Here is a 21206-nt window from a genome sequence, read left to right on the forward strand (position 1 = left end):
CCCGGCTCCAGCCCAGCCCGTCCCGGGATCGGATTCCTTCATAAATCAGCGGCTGGGTGAAAGGGCTGCGCTTTAGAAAGGGCAGGACCGTGTGCGCGTATTAGAGCTCCTGGTTCCCAAATCCGGGCTAAACCCCTGGTGACACCGAAATTCATCAACCGCCGCTGGCGCCCCCGGCTCGGCCAAGGAGCCCGGGAGCCAAGGAGCCTGTGCACGGCGCTGCCCCACTCGGGGGTAAAGGAGAACGAAGAGCAGGAACCCTCCGAGAGGTGGGCCTGGAGGAGAACGCGGGGGGAGACCGCTGAGAGCCCTCCCGCCCGCGCGCCGGAGGGAGGGCGCTGAAGGAAGCTCCCCGCCCGGAGAAAGGCAGTTATTCTAACCTTTCTCCTTCTCTGGCAAGGACTGGCCTTACTGGGGGCGTTCCGGCGGGAAAAGGGCAATGACCCACCCACCCCCACCCCCTGCACACACCCACCCACCCACCTTCCACGCTGGGTGCTCCAGGGAGAATCACGACTGTCCAAAGTGGGAATCTGGGGCTTCCGGAAGATCAGGAGTGAGGGGGGTGGCTCCCATCCGCTTTGGGAGTTAGACCCTCTGGGGGGGAGAATCTGCTACAGGAGTAACTTCGGATCTGAGGGAAGTGACTTAACTCCCCTCAGCCTGGGTTTGCTCACCTATACATGGAGCTAGAGCAAAAAAGGTCAGTGCACATCCAGGCACTGGAGAAACACCCATTCCTTTCCTTCTAGCTGCACTGCTGTGGCCTGCCCCTCTGGGGTTAGTGAGGCTCTGCTCTGCCAGTTCACATCTACACCGGCCACACTCAAGAATCTGTTGGGGAAAATTGGGGACTTACGTGCCTCAGGAGTAACGGGGGCCCATCCACAGGATGCTGGCTGCCTGCCTCCAAGGACCAGTTTCTGACAGCCAGAACTGCCCCATTCCTTTTGCAAGGAAAAAATTCAAAAACACCAGCCCAGACCCGGATGAGGAGCAAGAGGGTGGGCAAGGCTGCTCCAGGAGGCCTGTTTAGGAGGCTACACTCTCTGGGCCTCCCACTCAGGGCAGACAATGCATTCCTGCCAGGCAGGGAGCCTCCGGCTTACTTCCCAGGCAGGCAGGAAGGAAACATACATTGACTGAATGCGGAACGAAGCCTGGCATCTTTGGGTTTGTTTCACTTTCCTCTGAGCAACCCTGTGAGATTTGAATTATCACCCCTATTACACAGAGAAAGAAACTGAAGCTTGGGAAGAGGCACCAGCTTTCCTAAGTGTCCTTGGCCTGTGTCACTGGGAGCCAGAGACATTTTCGATCCAGATCTGTAACTGCCATCTTGCTGTTTCCTTTGAGAAAATGTGCCCCACTCAGAGGGCCCTCCTTTTAGAGGAGGTGGCCCCAGAGCACCGTGGTCCTCTCCATCTCCACAGGCTTGGGCAACTCCAGGCCTGGGCGGGTGCCCACACCCAGGCAGCCCAGCAACTATGGCAATTCAGGAGTCACATGACAACAGTCACTGAGTCCTGGAGGACAGCAGGAGGCGGGGGGGGGGGGGGGGGGGGGATGGCAGTCACACCCAGCTCATCTGGACAGTGCTGCCCCTCCCCTCTCCCCATCATCGCTGCTGCAGCACCAGCGGAGGCACCTGGGGGTGGGGAGGCACCCCTGGCAGCACAGTGTTCCAGCATGCTCACTCAGCTTCCTGCACCTAGCCAGCTGCTCGGTGGTCTCCTGACTCCTGTCGGCCCTGATGGGCACCTCTGTTGCTCTGGGCAGCCTTCAGGACCCTCCCCGCTGGCAACCAGCTCACAGTTCCCGAGGAAACCTCTTACAGCACGGCCGGCTAGGAAGCAGCAAACATCTTTGTTTCTTCTGGAACCAGATTCCAGGAACCGGGTTTTTCACCCCAGTTCACCAAGTGCCAGGCCAGCCAGGTGCTCCGACATCAGCCGGCACACTTGGTCCAGGTCTGGGCCTGGCTCCCAGTTGTGACAAAGCCCCTCCCCCCAGACCCCTATACTCCCCCACCTCCCTTCAGGGCTCCAGGGTCCACCAGGCAGGTCCAGCAGCTGCCAGTCAAGAAGCTGAACAGAAATGGATACAATATTGCCCCAGGAATAACAAAGGAAGGGCCCACACAGAAATTTATTTGTACTGATCAGGCCAGGGAAAGGTAAAGGGCAGTGAAGAAGAGCTGTCAGCCAGGCCTGAAACTCAAGAAAGTTGCCATTCGGAGCACAGTGGCCCCTTATACCCCTCCACTGCCAACACTGCAGTAGTTAAAGCAAACACAGGCCCTTCACTGCCCTGTCAGTTACACCTTCCCCCCAAAATTACACAAACTTTGAAAGATTTTTCTGAGAGAAGATGGATGCTTCAGGCAACTTGAGGTCAAGGCTAGGCTGTTTAAAGTACATTATTAACAAATAAACATTTACTGCACACACAAAAAAAAAGAGAGAAAAAAAAAAGGAGAAAAACTCTATAGGCCACCGGGGAACCAAATCATGTTGCTTTTGGCTTCAAATGACAGGAGACATTTATGACATGAATGGAGAACACCAGCCGGTTGATGAAATGGCAAACGTCTGCCACTTTGCTTCCTCTGCCTTCGTGAATCAACTTTTTCAAATATGGTTTTCAGCCTTGCCTTCCCCTCAGTACCACTGCCTCCCCACTTCTGACTGCAGTGGCAATAAATATATATAATTTTGGTTTTGCTCTCTGCTGCCATCAGCACAGAATCTGGGGGTTGGAGAGGGCTGGGTCAGCCAGAGAGCCAAGGGCCTTGGGTCCTCCTGCACCCTCAACTGACTGACAGCTCACAGGAACTCCTTGGATGAGTGGACCATCCCTCTCTTCTTCCCTCCCCTGAAGCTGGGGCTTGACTGTGGTGTCCAACAAATTGGAAGTTATAACTCACGTCATTGAGAGTATCCTCCATCTCTCCGCCTCACTGATGCCAAAGTAGGACTGGGTGGGTGTGTGTGTGTGTGTGTGTGTGTGTGTGTGTGTGTGTGTTTTCCCTTTTCTGTTTTAAAAACCTCACAGCTGCAGGGTAGAGGAAGTTCCGTGGGGAAGCACTGCCAGCTTTCATGGACCAAAAATACCTCCTTGGGCTGGAGGAGCCTTCTGACTGCCCAGGCTGGTGTCTCTCACCTGAAAAACATACAAATCCTTGGATCTCTCCCTCACACACCCTCTCTTCTGACTCTCCCCTGCAGCCTCGGAGATGTCGATTGAGCTTTATTTTCTGTCATTTGAATCACAAAAACAAATGAGCATGAACAGTTTTCCAAATATTAAATTATACTATTGTGTGCTTTTCCAAGTTATATACCAGGGAGATTCCAATTGTTCCCCAGTGGAAAGATCTTCGCTTTAGTCCAACCTCCACCCCCCAAGGAGAAACAGGTCAGCACACCAGGCCCACCCTGCTGCCTGCCTTTCCTGCAAATGCACAGTGGGCATTTGTTTTCACTCATGTAATCAGAAGCTTTTCTGCCTCTCTAGAAGTGCAGGAGAGGATACTGGATCCCATGAAGTGTGAAACATTTAATGAAACCTCCCCACCCCCACCCAGGTACCTTGTGTAATCCTCACAACCACCCTGAGAAATTATATCATCACCCCCACTTTGCTGATGGAGAACATGGGGCTCAGAGATGGGCAGCCACTTGGCTAAGTTCACACAGCTACTGAGTGCTGGGGCTGGGAGGTGAACCCAGGTCTGTCTCACACTGTCCCACTCAGGAAAAGGGAATGGTTTTCTCAGGGTATCCCTCATCTTCCCTGCACGGAGGCTTATGGCAAGCCTAGCATGCCAGCTGCCCCTCCCTTTGACATGGAACCCATGGGCAGTTTGGTGTGTGGCCTTGGAGACAAGGCATTCCTTGCCACGCTGATGGTGATAAAGTAACAACAATAATTTCCAGAGTATTAACAACATGCCAGGCAAGATGCCAGGTCCTTTGGGGCATGTTATCTCCAATCCTTATAAGAATACTTTCCCCCGGGTGGCTACATCCCCCATTTTACAGAAGAGGCTCAGGTAGGTGTCAAGGCTCTGTGGTCCTAAGCCTGGCTCCAATGGACAGACAGGAGGGAGCTGAGGGTCACCAATCACATACCCCAGAGGAGATCCTCACAGCCTGCTTTCCCCACTCGAGAAAAACCCAGCAAACAAATTAGGCTATACCAGCCCGGAGCCTAGGGAATACAGGGTGAGCTGGGAGTCAGCTGTGAATAATGCCTCTGTTCAGCAGTGGAGAACTGCAGCCTCAGGAAGGCCTTTGGTTACCCTTCCGCCTACAGCCAAGGTACTGGGGTTAAATGCAGAGGTGCCCTCCCAGGAGCCAGAGGGTCCCCAGACTTGGGCTGGCAGAGTGAGCCGTTCAGCCCTTAGATCTCCAGGACGAGCACTACGGAGGCCTTTTAACAAGGGAAAGCGCTGGCTCTTCCTTCCAAGGACATCCACTTCCAGGACAGGCCCTCTGGCCCAGGCTGTGGGCAGGGGTGTCTGCAACTCTGAATTGGTCTGATGGGGGCCATGCCAGCTGGGGTACCCACTGGTGGAGGGGATGCTGCTGGTAACTGGCACCCTACAGCAGGGCCTAAGGGAGGTCTCCCAAACTGGGAGAAGCAGCAGCCAGAAAAGACTGGGGCCTGACTTTGCTCTACCAGAGCGCCACACCCGCTGCTCCGAGGAGAGGTGAGCCTCCCAGGAAGGCCTTTCCCGGTGTAAACACTTCCCAGGAAAGGAATGTGCTGGGAAGAGCGGGGTTGGGCCACTGGAGCCGCAGCCAGCTGGGGTAAATTTAAAAGAAAAAAAAAAAAAATCACCCCAGGACTCAGACGGCTTTTTGTGAAACTCAATAAAAGCTTCGCTGCCCCACTCCTGCTGCAGTGGGCGCATCCTACCTGGGCAGGCGAGGCCCAGGGGACTGGCACGGGCTCAGCGGCGGAGAGGCGAGGCCGCCCGGGAAGGCCCGGTGGCAGAAGCGCGCCGCCAGCCCGGGACGCCGAGGTAGGCGCAGGGCGCACGCAGGCTCCGGCTCGCACACCGACGAGGCTCAGGTCGTCAGATCTGGGAGCTGTCTTACAAGCGATTAGGCTCCATTTTGTGACAGATTTTTGGACTCTCCACCGACCCTCCCCCCTTCTGGAGCCTCCTCCCGGAATTCGCCACCTCCTCGGGATAAAAAGATAGAAACCCTTTCCAGACAAGCGACAGACGGCAAGAAAAGAGAGTTACATAATTCTATTTGGCCAAGCGGCAAAGAAAAAAAAAATGAGGAGGGGAATTTATGTTGTCATTTTTTTAAAATGCGTTCTCCGGTGAAGGAAGGAGAGAGGTGTTCGTGATTTTGCGTTTGGAGGCCGCGTTTCCTCCCGGTTTCTAACCGGGTTTTCTGTCCGAGAAGGAGCTCGGGCTGCCGAGGGGCCCGAGGCTCAGGCACAGGAGAACTATCCGATGATTTTTTTTTTCCCCTGAAGGAGCCCCCGAAAAACACGTACTGAGAAAAAGGAGACTTCGAGTTATGCGTGAAAATGCACAAATGCCGTGGTGGCCTGCGCTCCGCTTTGCAGGTACAGGACGTGCGGGTGGATTTTATCAAATGCTATTAAATGCGCCGAACGTCAATTAATCACCCCTGTGGTGCATAAAATAACGCTGTGCCTCTGGGTCTGTGTCCCGGATCTTTAAAACAAATCGAAAGGAGGAAGAGGCGCTTAATAAAAATAGCAATCTCCTTCCAAGGACCGAGCCCAGCAACTCCTATCGAGACGAAGAAACATTTTTCAAAAGTTATGGCGGGGGTGTGTGTTAATTTCCCAATACCGCTGACGCACAGACTCCACAAAATTGAGAAGGCACGTTTCTGCGCCCACTTGCCTGGATTCTCGTCTGAAAAGCATTTACGCACAGATGCAATAAATATGCATCTGCGATCCTCAAAGAAAAAAATAAATCGTGAAATACATTTTTACTGTGCAAAGAACATCGCTTCCCAGTGAGCCCCCGCCTGCGTCTCTGCGCTGGCTCTCCCAGAGAAAAGTTGACGAGAGATCCGACTGGGTATTTGTCCCCAGAATTGTCTTGATAACAACAATCCCCCTTCAGCCCCCAACTGGCCAGCCTAGTGCAGATACCTAATTGGCATTATTGGAAGAAGGGGGGGGGCGAAAGAGGAAGGCACCGTGAGAGGCATGAATAATGCCCGCCTGCTGCCCTCAGGACCTGGACTTGAGCTGGAGATTCGCCCTGAACCAAAATTCACCCGCAGGCACACCCCTAACTGCACTGAGGGAGAAAGCTCTTAGGCGCCTTTTTTTTCATTTTTAAACAAACATACTTTCGGCAAAGCAATAGCTGTTTAATGTTTAATTGTTTTGTAAAATGAGGGAGTTGGCCATTCAGCTTTAAGGGATCATCCAGCTCAAAATTTGTGACTTTACAGTTCTGTGCTCTGAAGAACCAGGGGGCATCCTCGCCTTGTTTTAAGGGAAAGCTCTGTAAGTGACTGAGGGGTGGGGAGGAGAGAGTGAGCAGATATGTACAAGAGGTTGGAAAGAGTCTTTACAAAATGTAAAAAAATTTTTTTTCAAAAAATTGCACAAATGATTCGGAGGCCCAGTTCCAGTTTCCTGGGCCTTCGGCCCGCACGTGTTAAGTGATCCAGGCTGAGCTGTGCGGGGAGTGGTACTGCCACAACCGCGCTCGGGGTCAGGCAAACAGAGCAAGGCGAGGGGTGCAGGACAGCAGGATGTGTGTGGACTTGAGGCCGGTGAGCCCTGCTGAGGGGCCAGCCCCAAGCCTCCGATCACATCTACCCCAAACTACTTTCATCACTTTATGCTGCTGTACGCCTGCCTGTGGCTGAGCTGACCGGTGGCCTCACTTTCTCCTGGAAGTAGAATCATATCAGTCCGGGGCACAGCACAAACACGATCCATGGCAGTGTGCCTAACCTGCGGTGGTCCAGAGGCGGAGGTTTCTGGGACCACAGAAGAGCTGACTCTGAACAGGGTCTCAATTCCTGCTCTCACTGTCCCCCAGCTGGCAGGAAGAGCAAGGCAGAAAAAGCAGCTCCTGCTGGATCCCCAGACCAGGGGAGCATAGTCAGAATAGGTGCTAGCGTAGGGCTCACACAGAGACTTCTGAAGTAGAACCCGATGCCCTCTCAAGGGCTCTGGTCTGCAGTCCCACCTATTTCCAGGTCTCAGCCAAGCTGCTCCACTTCCCATCAGGGCCTGGATTTAGGGACAGTCCCTGGGCAGAGCAGGTAGGCTGCACTTACTACCAAGCACTGGCAGCCCAGCCTTTTCCCAGAGGCTTGGGCACACACAGCCCCCTCTGAGGCCCAAACCACTCGAGCAGCCTACCCACCCTATAGCCCGATCTGAAACGGTTTTCTGGGCTTTGCTAGAAAGTTCTCACAGGCACCCACTTGTCTCCAAATTGCTGCCCTGGGCATCCCCGCACTCCTTTTCCTCGTGTTGCTCCTCTCTGCCTCCCTCTTAACCACACTGTCAGGCACAAAACTCAGAGGGTCAAAAGAAAAAAAAAAAAAACAACCTGGATCTACTCTTATCTGCCAGGAGCCCCCTGCCAGACAAACCCATAGTCTCAGCTAAAAGCAAAAGTCAGTAGGTAGGGCTCAGCCCACAGTTTCTGGCCTCAACGCTGAGGCTTGGGCTGCGCCAGGGCAGAGCAAGCCATCCCTCCCCAACACATACACATAGCAAGAAAGAAGGGCTGCTGGGGAAGGCTGACTTGGTCAGTTCCTCACCCCGTGGGGAACCCAAGTTGTGGTTTCCCACCTCTTAAGGTCCTCTTCCTAGACAGCTTCTCCAGCCAACAATAATTATACGAGCAAAATTCCCGCATGGAACGGTTTGGGGAGAATGCACACCCTTTTCTCTCCATCAGGGACTGAAAGTGCAGCAGGGAGTCTGGCAGGAAGGGGGCATCCCTGGCTGCTTGGGCACTTCAGCACCCCGCCATTCCACCTCCTTGCTTCAAGAATCCCAAACCAACATAAACCCTGCCTTTGGGCTGGGGAAGCACACCGCCAGTGCCGGGCTCCCTAAAGCACTGCTTTCGTTTGAAGATCAATTCTCGGTCCCCAATGCAGGCCTCAATGAAGCCAGCCCCTGTCCCACGACTGCAGCATCGTACCCCCCACTCGGCCCAGCGCAGGTTTCACAGACAAAGGATGGCAATAAGGGCTGCCGGAGGGTCCCGGCCACCCCACCAGTGTTGGCCGGGCTGGGACGGCTCTGCCCTGCCGGGAGACGCGCAACCCGCGGAGTTCTCGGAGCTGACGGGCCCAGCGCGCGGCGCGCAGGGCCGGCGGCTGGGCGGACGCAGGCCCGACATGGCAAGGGGGCGGCCGGGCTGGAGTACCGTGCGGCTGCGGGAAAGGAGAAGGACGCGAGGCGCTTACTGTTGGTAGTCTTGTTTGCAGTACAGTTTCCGATCCCGGAAGTAGCAGCTGGTGGTGAGGGCTTGCTGACACGCCGCGCACTGCAAACACTCCTCGTGCCAGGACGACTCGTTGACTCGCATCAGGAAGCGGTCGGAGATGGGCCGCTGGCAGCCCTCGCAGACGGCGGGATGCGGGCAGTCGGAGCCTGCAGCGCACAGGGCGAGAGCCGGGCCGTCAGCGCCGACCAGCCCGGCCCAGCGTCCCGATCGCGCGGTGCCCGCAGCTCCGGCCCCAAAGGCGAAGGCAGCCCAGGACCGCCGTCCGCCGCCTGCGCTTCCCCGGCCGCCGCGCCAGGGGCCGGGCAGCCTCAGCTAGTTCGTCCCAGTCGGCGGACTCCGCCGCGGAGAGGCCGCGGGCCTGGAGCCTCGGCTCGGCGCTGCGCGCTCCCCTTCTCCGGAGATCCAGCGCTTGGTGATAATACATATGAGAACGAGCACGGCGCGGGGCAGCCGGCTGGGACCGAGACAGGAGAGGTGAGGCTTAGGCGCCCGCTGGCTGACACGCCCCACGGTGGCGTTCGTTGTCTTCTCTCCATCTCCCCAAAATCTGTTTAGCTGACCCAGGGAACATTTCCCTCTTAGAGACTCCCTCTCCCTAAGTGACCTGGCACCACTCTCAAGCTTGCCAAGGTGACTACTTGAGTCCTCCATCACCCCTGCCACCCGCCTCCTACCTCTCGCCCGGAGTGGCAGCTCTGGAACTGAGGCCCGGTGAGGATGGGGGGTGGCGGCTGGAGCTGTCCTGTCCTCGCTCCTCCTAGGTGGTGTCCCTGCATACCTCTGTCCCCTCAGGATGCCTGTCTAGGAGTGCCTGCCTGTTGCCCCTCTGGTGATCACTCCAGGAGTTTTCTCTCTGTGTCCCCCACGCCCCCATGTTCTGCAAACCACTGTCTTTATCCGTTGGCCTGGACCCCTGTGTCCACCTCAGGACGAGACCCCTGTCCCCTGCCCGTGACCACTCGGGCGTTCCGAAACCCGCACTCACCCAGCAGCACCCCCAGAGTGGCGGGCCCGGGTCGCAGGGCATGCTCCTCCATCTTGATGCCGTCCAACATCTTAGCGCAGTCCGTCTGCCCGCGGGGGAAGCACCTCTCCAGCGATTCGGGACCTGTTGCTATATCCATGGGACGCGGGGCGCGCTGCGGGCCCCGCCGGCCAGGGTGCTCGCCCGCCCGCCCGCCTGCCGGCACGCCGCCGCCGCGGCGGCCCGGGAGCCGGAGAGGCGAGGCCCCCGCGGGTTGGGGGCTGCGGCTGGGACCGCCGGCTGCCCCCGGCGAGCGCGGAGCGGCGACGCGCTGGCCCCGGGCCCCGGCGTCGTGCGGGCGGGCCGGGGCGGCTGCAGTCCGCGCCGCGCTCTCCCGAGCACTCGTAGCCACGCGCGCCGGCTCCTCTGTCACCTGCTTGTCAGCCCCGGAGCCGGGCTGCAGCGGCGGCGGCAGACGGAGCCGCGGGGAGGAGACGGCGGCGGCGGCGGCGGCGGCGGCGGCGGCGGGCGGGGGAGGGGGTGGGGGGGTGCAGGGGCGGCCCCGCGGGCTGAGGGGGGGCGCTGGCGGCGCTGCGGGGTCCCGGGCGGGGCGCAGCGGGCCGCAGGATTTCAGGCGCGCTCCCCGAACTACTCTAGTGCCATAGTGCGCCCGAGGAGCCGCTCGGTTTAGAGCTGGAGCTGGCGGCGGAGGGATACTCCAGCCGGGAGCCGCCTCACCCCTCCTCAAACTTCCTGACATTTGAACTCATTGGTGCGCCTCGTATCCCTGCGCCGGGATGAGCCGGAGGCTCCACGTCAAATAGTGCCGTCGCTGCCCCCCCGTCCCCCGCGGGAGGGCTCCCCGCGCCCCCGGCTTGCGCCCCGCGCCGTGCCCGACCCCGAGTGCGGGCCCGGGCGCCCTGGCCAGGCCGAGCGCCCCGCTGGCCCCTCACAGAAGTTTGGGTCGCCTTCGAAACAAATCCTTCAGCCCCACCCCCTTGAAAAACTGATTTGGGAGTTGGGGAATGAAGGCTTTCTTTTTTTCTTTCTCGCTTTCTTTATTATTAATATTTTGTAAAGCTTCAGCGCTAAGAGGAGTGGCCCTGAGCGAGGCCAGACTGCACGGACGGCGGGGAGCGCAGCGGCTCCACCAGGGGACGGCGCCGGCCGGGAGTGGCCGCCCAGGGACCCCGACTGTCGGCCGAGGTAGGTCGCACCAGGCTGAGTTGGCGTCCCCCGGGTGGCGGCGCCTTCCCGGAGCCGGTTTGGTCTGTGGAGAGGGCTGGCTGCCGGGACTGAGGGACGGGGACTGGCAGGAGGGGAGGGCTGCTGGCTCAGGATTTGCCAAAGTCCTGGCCCGGGGAGAGGGGGATTTGGCTCCAGATTTGGGGTGTGGGTCCGGGAAAGCGTCAGGCGTGGCAGAGATTGGGTGGAGAGGTGAGCGAAGATCCCGGAAGAGCCCCGGGATCAAGGATGGAAACACTGGGAAGGCAAGAAAGGTGAGGCCCGGTTTCAGGCGACCTAGAGTTTAGAGAATGATTAGGTGTGAGAAAGGGATCGCGGGTACGAGTGGGGCAATGGACGAGAACCTGGCCTCACAGGATTGGGAGTGAGGACCATGGGTAGAGAGTGGTGGCTCGAGGGTCGCGGACTGAAGGCCCTGGAAGATGTGCGTTGGGCTGCTCGAAGGAAACCGGACTGATCGCTGGGATAGGCGACCTTTGGTGGCGGAGGGACCCTGCCGGGGTCGGTAGGCCGTGCCCGGCAGGGACAGGGCTCTGGCCAGCCTGGGCAGCGTGGGCCTCGGCACTAGGGAACGAAAGGCCGGAGAGACCGAGCGGCCGAGTCCAGCGCCCGCCGGGCCTGGCACCCATCGGGCCAGGCACCCGCGCAGGGTGCGCAGGCCGCCGCGTCGGCTGCAGTGCACCGCGCCCGGGCCGGCTGTGTCTTCTGCCTCCGGGGTCCCCATGGAGTCGCGGCTCGCCCGGGAGCAGGGCGGCCGATGCAGCCCCGAGGCAGGAGCAGATTGACCCTGCGAGCCGCTGCGGGGCAGCCCGGGCCCCTCCCGGAGCGGAGCATTGGCGCGGAGCGGGGCGGGGGCGGAGGGCAAGGGAGGCGGGTCCTCTGACCCCTCTGGAGGCGAGAGGGCGGATCGGATTTGGAGCCTGCGGGAGGCTTGGTCAGAAGTGGCCCCCTGTGCCGCGGGGCCCCGCGGAGGGGCCCGGCTTTGTGGAGGATTAGAAGCTCCCGCCCCAGCCCAGTACCTGCGTGTGTGTCGGTGGGTATCTGTGTGTGTCTGTGCATATGGATGCTCCCGCCTCTGAGGCTCTTCCATGTCTATGCACCCGTGTCTCTGTGCACACACAATTTTTCTGCGTCCCTGCGACTGTCTGGGCTCCGAGTGGCTCCGAGTGTGTGAATCTGTGTCCCCTGCATCCGTGTGTGTGTTTAGATGTGAATCTGCTGGGCCTTACATACCTCCATCTCTTCCGTGTTTTAGTAGGTCTTTGTCTGTGTCCCTGTGTCTGTCACTCTATGCGGGTGCCACGGTCTTTATATGTCTTTCATCCTCCGTATTGTGTCTGGGATCCTTTTCTGTTTATGTGTCTTCGTGTCACCTTTGTGTGTCTTTGTGTACCTCCGAGTTTCCGAATGATTCTGTGTGCTCGTGTGTCCCACAGTTTTTTTGTGTGTGAGTGTGTCTTCGTGTCTCCGTGTATTTCTTGATTTCTTGGCGTCTTTGTATCCAGGACGGTGATAGGTAGTTGTGGAGTTTCTCTCACACGCCCTTGGTCCCCTGTCCTTGCGCAGCCTGGAAACCCCAGGCCTTGAGCTCCCGAGGCTGGGCCTGGGCCTGGGCCTGGGCCGCCCGCTCCGGGCATCTGGGACGGGGGCGCGACAGCTGCCGGGAGAAGCCAGGCGGACGAGGCTCGGGCGCGCAGAGCCGGGCGGCGCAGAGCCCGGCGCAGGGCTGGCGGACCGATCGGGGGCATTCTGCCCTCTGCTGGCAGCGCTACGTTCTTGCACCCGCTGTCGGGCGACTGCCTGCAGGCGAGAGGGTCCATGTTCCAGGTCCAGATCGATCCTCTCTTCTCCTTCAGAGCGCAGTTAGGAATCCTCTTCCATCGATTAGGAATCCTATTCCATCACAGGCCCTGCAGACCCACCCCAGACTCCAAATTCCCGGTACAGCGTTCCCTCCCCCTGCCCCTGTTTCCCACTCCCCACGCCCCTGTTTCCCACTCCCCACCTTCCGTATGCCGGGCCTCTTCTCCACACTTCTCTTCTCCCCTTTGGCGGAATGGGGGCCTCTGTGGCCCGGCCTCTGAGGCTTCTCTGACTCCCTGGCTGGCGTTCAGAGTAGTCGAGACTGCCCAGGGTCGCATTCCCAGGCCGCCCAAAGGCCGGGTCTCCAGGCAGAAGGACGTGCAGGCGGCCCCCTCGGATGCCGCGGCTCATCTGGCCTGGGGCGCACAGAATCTTGGCATGTCACCCCGTGCCCCTGCCGGCGTCACAGCCCACACCACCAGGGCCTACATCAGGAGGGCCAAGGCAGGTGCTCAGAGCTGCCCGCAGCTGCCGAGGTCGGGTCTGGACCCAGGCAGCTGGCCTCTCTCTGTGGTCTGGAAGTGGGGCTGCTCAGGCCACGAACCTGGGGTCCCGGCTCCTCGTCCTCCCCGCTCACTGTGCATTAATCCCCCCACCCACCCCGACTCTGCATCAACCCATAGATCCTGTTCCTTGCCCTCTGTCCCGGCTCCCCGGTCCCTCATTCCCCCAGCTGAGTCGGCGGCGTCCCGGCTCCTTCGCACACGCGCTCAGACGCCCCAGGTCTCTTTCAAGCACAATCGTGGCTCCTGCGCCTCCCGACTGCTTCCCCTGCTGAAAACGTGGCAGACTGAATGGTAGAAACAGGGCCTAGGCCCGAAGTCGGGTACTGCCCATAGGCGGCGAGTGGCATCTTGCTGCGCCCGACGGGAGCCGGTGCGGTCCAGGACCTGCCGATTCCCCCGGGCAACCCCCGGCGCTCCGGCCGATACGGGATTCTCTCTGGCTCGGACTGAAGCGTCGGAAACAGCTTCAGATTTTCTCCACCTAAGGAAAGACCGAGTCGGCTGTTTGGAATCACTTGGGAAGAAGCAAGATCTGAGATGGAGACTCTAGGGCGGGAGTCAGCTCCCCCAATTCTGCAGACGCCCCATCTCCACTGTGCCTCCTCGCTCCTTTCCGTAGGGCTTTGCACTCCCGAAGCCTGCCTTCGCTACCAGCGGCCCACAGGCACGGCCCTAGGACCCCTCTCTCCCCACAGCGGAGGCCTGTCCGTCCTCCCTCGAGCGGTGCTTCTGACCAGAGCCAGCCGCGGGGTCCCCTCCCAGTTTACAACCCCAGCTAGAAGTGAGAATCCTGGGCAGGGGTGGAGTACAGGGAGCTGCCCAGCCGAGTGCTGTGCAGCGCGTGAAGGCGCGGGCGCTGAGCTGCAGGGATCCGCGATTCCACCCTGCCAGCAGGGAGAGTTGGGGCTGCCAGAGCACCCAGACCCGTCCCGCGCTGCCCGCCCACCACTGGCCCTGGGGATCCTCAGATCCGCGGGAGGGACCCAGGCTGGACCAGAGCCGCCCCCAGCCAAGGCCTGGGCTGGGGGCTGCTACTCCCAGGCCATAGCCGGGCTCCGGAGACCTGCGTGCTCAGGAAGTGGAGCCGGCCGGCCGGCACTGGAAGAGGGCGGGTGTCTCGGCCTTTGGAGCCAGTGGTGACCACCCTTGTCTCCTTGGATCTCGGCTGTACTTAACCCCAGGACACATGGGTCAAAGGCTCAGTCCCCTTCTCAGCTAGCAGAGAGATGGATGTGTGTGATAAGTAATCCGGTCACCTTCCCACAGCCCAGGGAAAAGTGTCTGTGGTCTTCCTGTGTCTGTGGAGAGCTCAGAGATCCTGAGCCCTGTGGAGGTCCACAGAGAGGAATGACTGGGGAGGTCCAAGCTGGGGTCCCTCTGACTCAGGACTGGGAGCAGGTTCTCACTCTCCCATCTGGAGTTTTCTAGGCTGAGGTGGCAGGGAACATGAGTTGAGTCGGAGCTTGCTGATGAGGCCCGGTGTGTGTGGCTCTGAGGCTGTGTGCTGATGTGTGTCTGTATGCAACGTTGGGACCGCCCAGCTCCAGCAAAGTCCTTCTGCCCTCTCTGCAGCCTAGCCCCACCCTCAACCAGCTGGTGGGGTCTCTGGCCACAGACTCATGACTTCTCAGCACAAGGTCTGGGTCATTAGTCATGGGATTTCTCCCTGGTGGGTCAGGAGATCAGGCTCCCTCAGATCCAAAGGCTGCTTTGAGCCCTCAGGGCTAGCGAGGGACAATGCCCTGGCCAGGTGGCTCAGGGCTAAGGTCTTTCACTGGCCAGGCAGTGGTTAGAAGTGGGGTCAAGAGCAGTTGTCAGGGAGTCACCCAGATCTGGTTCAGGACCTCTGGAAAGTCCTGCCCTCTCTCTCTACCACAGCTTTCTTGTCTGTAAAGTGGGCATAATAGCATGTATTCCCACAGGGTTGCTGAATGAAATTCAAGTGCTCACCACAGTGCCTGGCACTTAGCAAGTCTCTACTCAAATACTGGCTGAAAGAGAGTCCGCAGGACTTAGGGAAATCACAGCTGCCTCCCCCCCCCAACCAGGGCCTGAGGGGAACCAGACACATGCTGAGCTCAGCAGTCTCTCTTCCTTTAGGGCAGGTGAAACTCAGGTCCAGGCAGCTGTGGGCTGGGCACAGGAGACCCCCCAGGCTGTGCCCAGACAGCCAGCACAGACAGTCTCAGCCTTCACTACTTGCTCGGGCTGTGGAGCCCAGGCTGGGATTTTTTGGAAGGCAACAAAATTAAGGGCTTCAGCCAATGCATCAAAACTGTATGTGTGGGACTCTCAAGGTGCCATTTATATTTATTTCTTAAAAGGCACTTTCCTCAAGAATCTTTGCATTTCTTGCCAAATGGATGGGTTGGGTTATTTCAGCAGCCCATCTAGAACCAGGGGCTTCCCCGACAGAGGACCTGAACCGAACAAAGAAAAAGCCAAGGACCATATTTGGAGCCATAAAGCCCCCATTAGGACACTAAGAATAACTCGCAGAAAGACATTTTATATGAATTGGACACAAATTCACAAAAGCAAGAAAGTTCATTCGTCTCCACCCTGAGGGTCCATGGCTGGGGAAGGGGACTGGGTGTGATATGGGGGTGAGCGCCCATCCTATTTGATCTTTATCTTAAATCCACTTCAAAAGCTGGGGATCAGCAGAGTTGGAGGTTTGCCTCTTCCTGTAATTATTTGGTGTCTAGTAAAGTTTTTATGAGTGTCTGTGCAAATAAATGCATTTGATGTGCATTTGTTTTGGCTAGTGCTGCTTTATATAGGAGGCCTGTGCATCTTCCGTTGGTCCTCTGAAAAGAATGAGAGTGAAAATAAAAATAAAATCAAGATATCCGGCCCAGGCAGAGGGGCGGAGCCGAGGCAGTCCCACTGCAGACCAACACCCCTCTGACAAGGGCTCGTGGGCACCGGGATGCTGCCAAATGAGTTTGCAGCCTTTGGGTTTCCTGTTTAGAGTTGCTCAGGGCTGGGAGGTGGGCTTGGTGAAACACAGATTCTAGGAAGGCTTTTTTGGAAACAGAACTCTGCCTGCCTTTTGATTACTGTCCTCTGGGTATCCTTGGTGAAGAAAAATGAATAATCAACAAGGGTGAGTTTGGGGGGTGTCACGTTATCATTTAAGTGTCAGGGTAAACCTACTTCTCTGGAATTTGAGCTCAGCAGGATCTGGTGGCGCGGCAGGTTGAACGGAGATATGGCTCCCAGCCCTCTCCGGACAAGGCGGCCGGGGTGGGACAGGATAGGCGCTCCTCCTGTGTGGCTCGGGAAAGTAGGGGTGCTCCCTAAGGGCCAGGAGCCAATCCAGGGTGTCAGGGGCTAGGAGCACCCATGCCCGTCTCACGTGTCCACCTGGCACCCAGGATGCAGCCTGCAGGTGCATTCAGTTTAGCCCATGCTGGCTTGTCTCTCCTCCCAGCACTGCAGTCCTGATTTATTTGTTCTAAAATTATTTTAGCATTTTATTGAAGTATGATATACGTATAGAGAAGTGCACAGTGCATAAATTTACAGAGGGGACACAGTGATGCCCCCAACACCCCATCAAGAGAGAGAATGTTCTGGCTCCCCAGAATCTCTCCTCATCCCCCACACCCCCAGGCACTACCTATCCCTTCTTTCAAGGAAACCACTATCTGGTTTCTAACACCATACATGAGTTTCATCTGTTTTTGAATTTTATATAAGCAGAATCGTAGAGTATATGTGTCTTACCATACTTTAATCATGAGATTTTGCATGAAAATATGGATTTTTCTCCTGAAACATCAGAGGTCTGATTATCTTGGACCCTTATTCCAGCAGGGTGTTGATAATCTGGAGCTGAATTGTGCCCTTCCTCCCTCCCCCCAGTTAACCCCCACTCCCACCCTGCTCCAGGCAGGACACCTGCCCTCTTCAGTGTCTGGCTTGGTGACTCCTGCTGTAAACCTATGGCTTCTCCCCTGATCTTCAACCCCTCCCCAAAAGGAATTAACTGTGTGTACACTGGGAAAGTACATCCAGAATCTTCTCTTATCTCAGTCCTTTCATCTACATCCAGTACCCTCTGAGGTAGAAATCATGAGACCTTTTAACAGGTGAGGAAATCAGCACCTCAGAGAGGTGAAGTCACTTGCCTGGGGTCACACAGCATTGTAAGTGTCAAATCCTGGATTCAAACCTGGATTGGCTGGACCCCAAACCTCAGGCTCTTGTCACCTCCCCACATGGCTCCCCTGGGCATCCAGGCCCAGGCGTGAACAATCCCCTTCTGCCTCCTTCTAGCAGGGAGGAAGCTGGACTTTTTCCAAAGGAAACACTGGGAAACACAAAACCCAAAACAGAAAACAGGGCAGGGATGGTTCCCAGGCCCCGGCAGCCTAACCTTGGGTGATGCAAGTCTAGTCTGGGATGGGCTGGTCTGGACTGGTGCAGCCTCCCCAGATGCAGCAAGGGAGGGTGGCATCGTGCCAGTCACTGAATATCCACCATGTGCCAGGCGCTTCCTGTATGTCATCCCCAAATGTTCACAAAGTGCCTATGAGGTTGGTATTATTATTTAGCCCCACTGTACAGATGAGAAAACTGAGGTTCAAAGAGGTCAGTGTCTTGCCTTGGACCACAAATGTATGAGTGGTATGTCTTTACTCTGTACCACATTGGCTCAGTCTTCTTATTGGAGCCCCCTCCACTCTCCTGTTATGATGAGGGTGCAGCCAGGTGCTTCCTCTTGGGTGCTCAAAGATTCTGGAGTCTGGCTGGCATGGCTTGGGGCTTAGTTTCAGGAGCCACGTGATAGTTCATAGGGCCTCAGTTTCTTCATCGGGAAAGTGGGGATAATATTACTACTTTTCATGACTATTTGGGGGTTCAATGACGTCCGTGGGCTTTTGAATCTGGAAGAATTAGCAGTGGTCTGTTAGAGGGGGCAGGAGGGTCACTGGATATGCAAAGGTCCTGAGGCAGGAGAGAACTTGATCCATTGGAAGCCTGTGTGGCTGGGTCAGAGGAAGGATGTGGCTGCAGGTGTGGGCAGGAGCCTGACCACAGCACGTTACAGGTCACAACGAGGAGTGTGGACTTGAACCTGAGGGCAGTAGGGAGCCATGGGAGGGTTTAAACAGCATCGTGCCAGGGTCATGTTTGTTTTTTAGGAAGATCTCTCTGGCTGCGATGAGGGGTGAGACCATAGGCAGGAGGCCAAGTGATAAGGCCTTTGGGTTTCAATATCCCTTTTGTATGGAATGAGGTTGGGCGGTCCGCAGAACAGACCTTATCCTCTAATTTCCCATAGAGGTTGTGTTTCCAGATTCAGGGTTTCATGTTACACAGAGTTATTCTGTCTGGAATGTGTCCCCCAAGCAACCCCGCTGGACCCTCTGTGGAAGGAGGGGCTCTTCTGAATGCAAGATGCACGTTTATGCAAAAAAGTAGAGCATCGCAGTCCCGGGGCTTGGCAGTGTCTGTCCCTGAAACAGTCCAGCAACCAACAGATGGAACAGCGTTTAGGAGTTGGGACAGGCTGCAAACATCAATAATAACAGTGATAGTAATGATGACAACAGTTAACCTTTATTGATGACTTACCATACCAGGCCTTTGTGCAGTCTCTAACATCTGGGATCTCATGGAGTCCGAAAGTAAGCCTGTGAGTTAGCTGGCACTGATACCCATTGTACAGATGAGGAAAGTGAGGCCCAGTGTGGGGAAGTGCCTTGCTCATGGTTACTGAGGGGCAGAACCAGGCTGCCACCTGTGGGTGCTGGGCCACCTCAGAAGGGAGGCAAGCTGGCGTGTTGTTGAACTTTCTGGGATCCAGACAGCCCTGCAACTGTTCCCAGTGCACAGAAAAGCCAGAAAATTCCAACCCAGCATCCTGGCCTCCATCTACACTTCAGCCCACACAATCTGCCCTGCAAAGTTATTCTCCATGGAAGAACTTGGTAATTCAGGCTTTTCCAAACCCAGTAGAAGCTTCCAAGTCTAGAATCCTCCCAATGGCCTCTAAGGCCTCTTGGCCCGTGTCCACCTCCCTGGCCTCATCCCTACCTCCTTCCCCTCCAGACTGCACTACATGCCAAGTGTACTGGCCTTATTTCAGCTTCTCAAGCAGCTCCTGCTCTCTCCTGCCTGCAGGCTCTGAACAGGCTGTTCCCTTTGCCTGGCAGGCTTTCTCCACTCTCTATTCCTAGCTTACTCCTATTCATCCTTTCTGTCTCAGTGTAAATGTCACCACCTCCCAGGAGGCTTCCTTCACTCCCTATACTAGCTTAGGTCTACCTCTTATATGTTTTCAGCAACGTGTGTTTCTCCATCATGGTGAGATGGGTTATCTGTCTTCCTCACCCTTCTCCCGTCCCCTTGTGGTCTCAGGAAGGAGTGATGGGGAGCACATCCTCAGTGTCAAGGCAGTGAAGGGGATCTGTAAGACGGGGAGGGGACAAGTGCCCTCGAAATATAACACGGTCCACATTGCGCTTGCTCGGTGGTTGGAGCTATGCGTCTCCCCTGTAGACCAGCTGAGGACTCAAGGCAAGAAATGACTTCTCACAGCACAAGATGAGTCTGATTTCTTATGAGCATCCCATTTCGTCCTCCCTTCGCTGCCTTCCCTTCTCCGGGGGAGCGCTAAGAATGGGGAAGAAGAAAGCTTGGACTCACAGCCCATGCTGGAGAAGATGCAAATGGAGACTTGGGCCTGCTAGATTCTAGGGGAGGGTAGAATGATCTGGGGAAACTAAGGCAGCAGGGTCTTGGGGATGGGGGAGGAGCTAAGGGGCCTGGGGGTGGGAGATGGCAGAGGGTGAGGAAAGGAGAGGCTGTTCTCTGTTTCTGGGGATTCTTTTTTTTTTAATTTTTAAAGATTGAGGTATAGTTGATATACCTGGGGATTCTTGATAGCAACCATAGAGGCAACTCCTGGAGGCGCTGTGGTGTCTCACACAGAGCAAGCGGACAAGAAGAGATAGCGGGGAGCTTGGTCCCCATCATAAGCCCCCAGTGCATAGTGGTGACTGTCAGGGCTCCAACCGTAAGGCCTCAAGCCCTTGTCTGCCACCCCTGAGTGGAGGCCAGATTCCCAAGGAAGGAGGTCATTGTGTGGGCAATTGGAAGGTGACAGCCCTGAGGGGACCCCGCAAAAGGAAACCTGTGTTTTCAGGGTGTGAGGGCATGGGAGCAATTTTAAAAATCTGTTTTCAACCATTTCTTTGAGAAGCCCATTTCTTTTTAATAAAAGAACATTAAGAAGTACAACACAAGGAAGAGCCTTTTATTTATTTTTATTTATTTTTTTAACATCTTTATTGGAGTATAATTGCTTTATAGCGTTGTGTTAGTTTCTGCTGTATAACAAGGTGAATCAGCTGTGTGTATACATATATCCCCATATCCCCTCCTTCTTACACCTCCCTCACACCCAAACAAGAGCCTTTTAGACAATAAATGTTTTCTGCATTGAGGAAGTGCCCCTTCGGGGGGACGGAAGGCTTCATGGGAGTCTTAGGGCCCTGAGCTCTGAGTTCTAGGTTGTGTGGGAGCCCAGAACAGTCCAGGCTGCCCAAGGAGAGCCAGGCTGGGGGACCGTGGTGATGGGAGGTGATTCCATTATGCCCTGAACATGTGAGGAGGGATGGAGAACACCCTGCATTTGCCTAACAAGAAGATATTCCCAAATGTTTTTGGCCAATTTGAGTATAGAAACTCAAGACAAAGAAACTGTCAAATGCCTACTTAAAATATTAATTTTATGAGTTGGGTATTACCTGCAAAATTATCATAACAATTTTTTTTTTTTTTTTTTTTGGCGGTATGCGGGCTTCTCACTGTTGTGGCCTCTCCCCTTGCGGAGCACAGGCTCCGGACGCGCAGGCCCAGCGGCCATGGCTCACGGGCCCAGCCGCTCTGCGGCATGTGGGATCTTCCCGGACCGGGGCACGAACCCGTGTCCCCTGCATCGGCAGGCAGACTCTCAACCACTGTGCCACCAGGGAAGCCCTAACAATTTTTATTATTATAATTTTGGATGTTTATAACAGTAACCTGACAAATGGGTTAAAAGGAGATAGTAAATATAAATATTGTTTTTTTCTTGCAGTTTCTGAGACAGTTTAGTTTCAGACTCTTCACTTGCATT

At 56.4% G+C, this 21206-nt stretch overlaps 1 protein-coding gene across 2 annotated transcripts in view; it reads right to left on the bottom strand.

Annotated features, from left to right (window-relative positions):
- The window catches only part of LMX1B (LIM homeobox transcription factor 1 beta), a gene marked incomplete at both ends in the record, with an annotated part of 79578 nt that extends 69960 nt beyond the window's left edge, over positions 1 to 9618 (bottom strand). For both annotated transcript variants that reach the window (XM_082618910.1, XM_082618909.1), the window contains 2 exons: positions 8454 to 8640; positions 9480 to 9618. In XM_082618910.1, the coding sequence (XP_082475036.1) occupies positions 8454 to 8640; positions 9480 to 9618 (326 nt within the window). The remainder of the gene's footprint in view (positions 1 to 8453; positions 8641 to 9479) is intronic.
- Positions 9619 to 21206: the final 11588 nt, after the last annotated feature.

Source organism: Mesoplodon mirus, assembly GCF_964341445.2.
Source record: "Mesoplodon mirus genome assembly, chromosome: 1".
Classification (NCBI taxonomy): Eukaryota; Metazoa; Chordata; class Mammalia; order Artiodactyla; family Ziphiidae; genus Mesoplodon; species Mesoplodon mirus.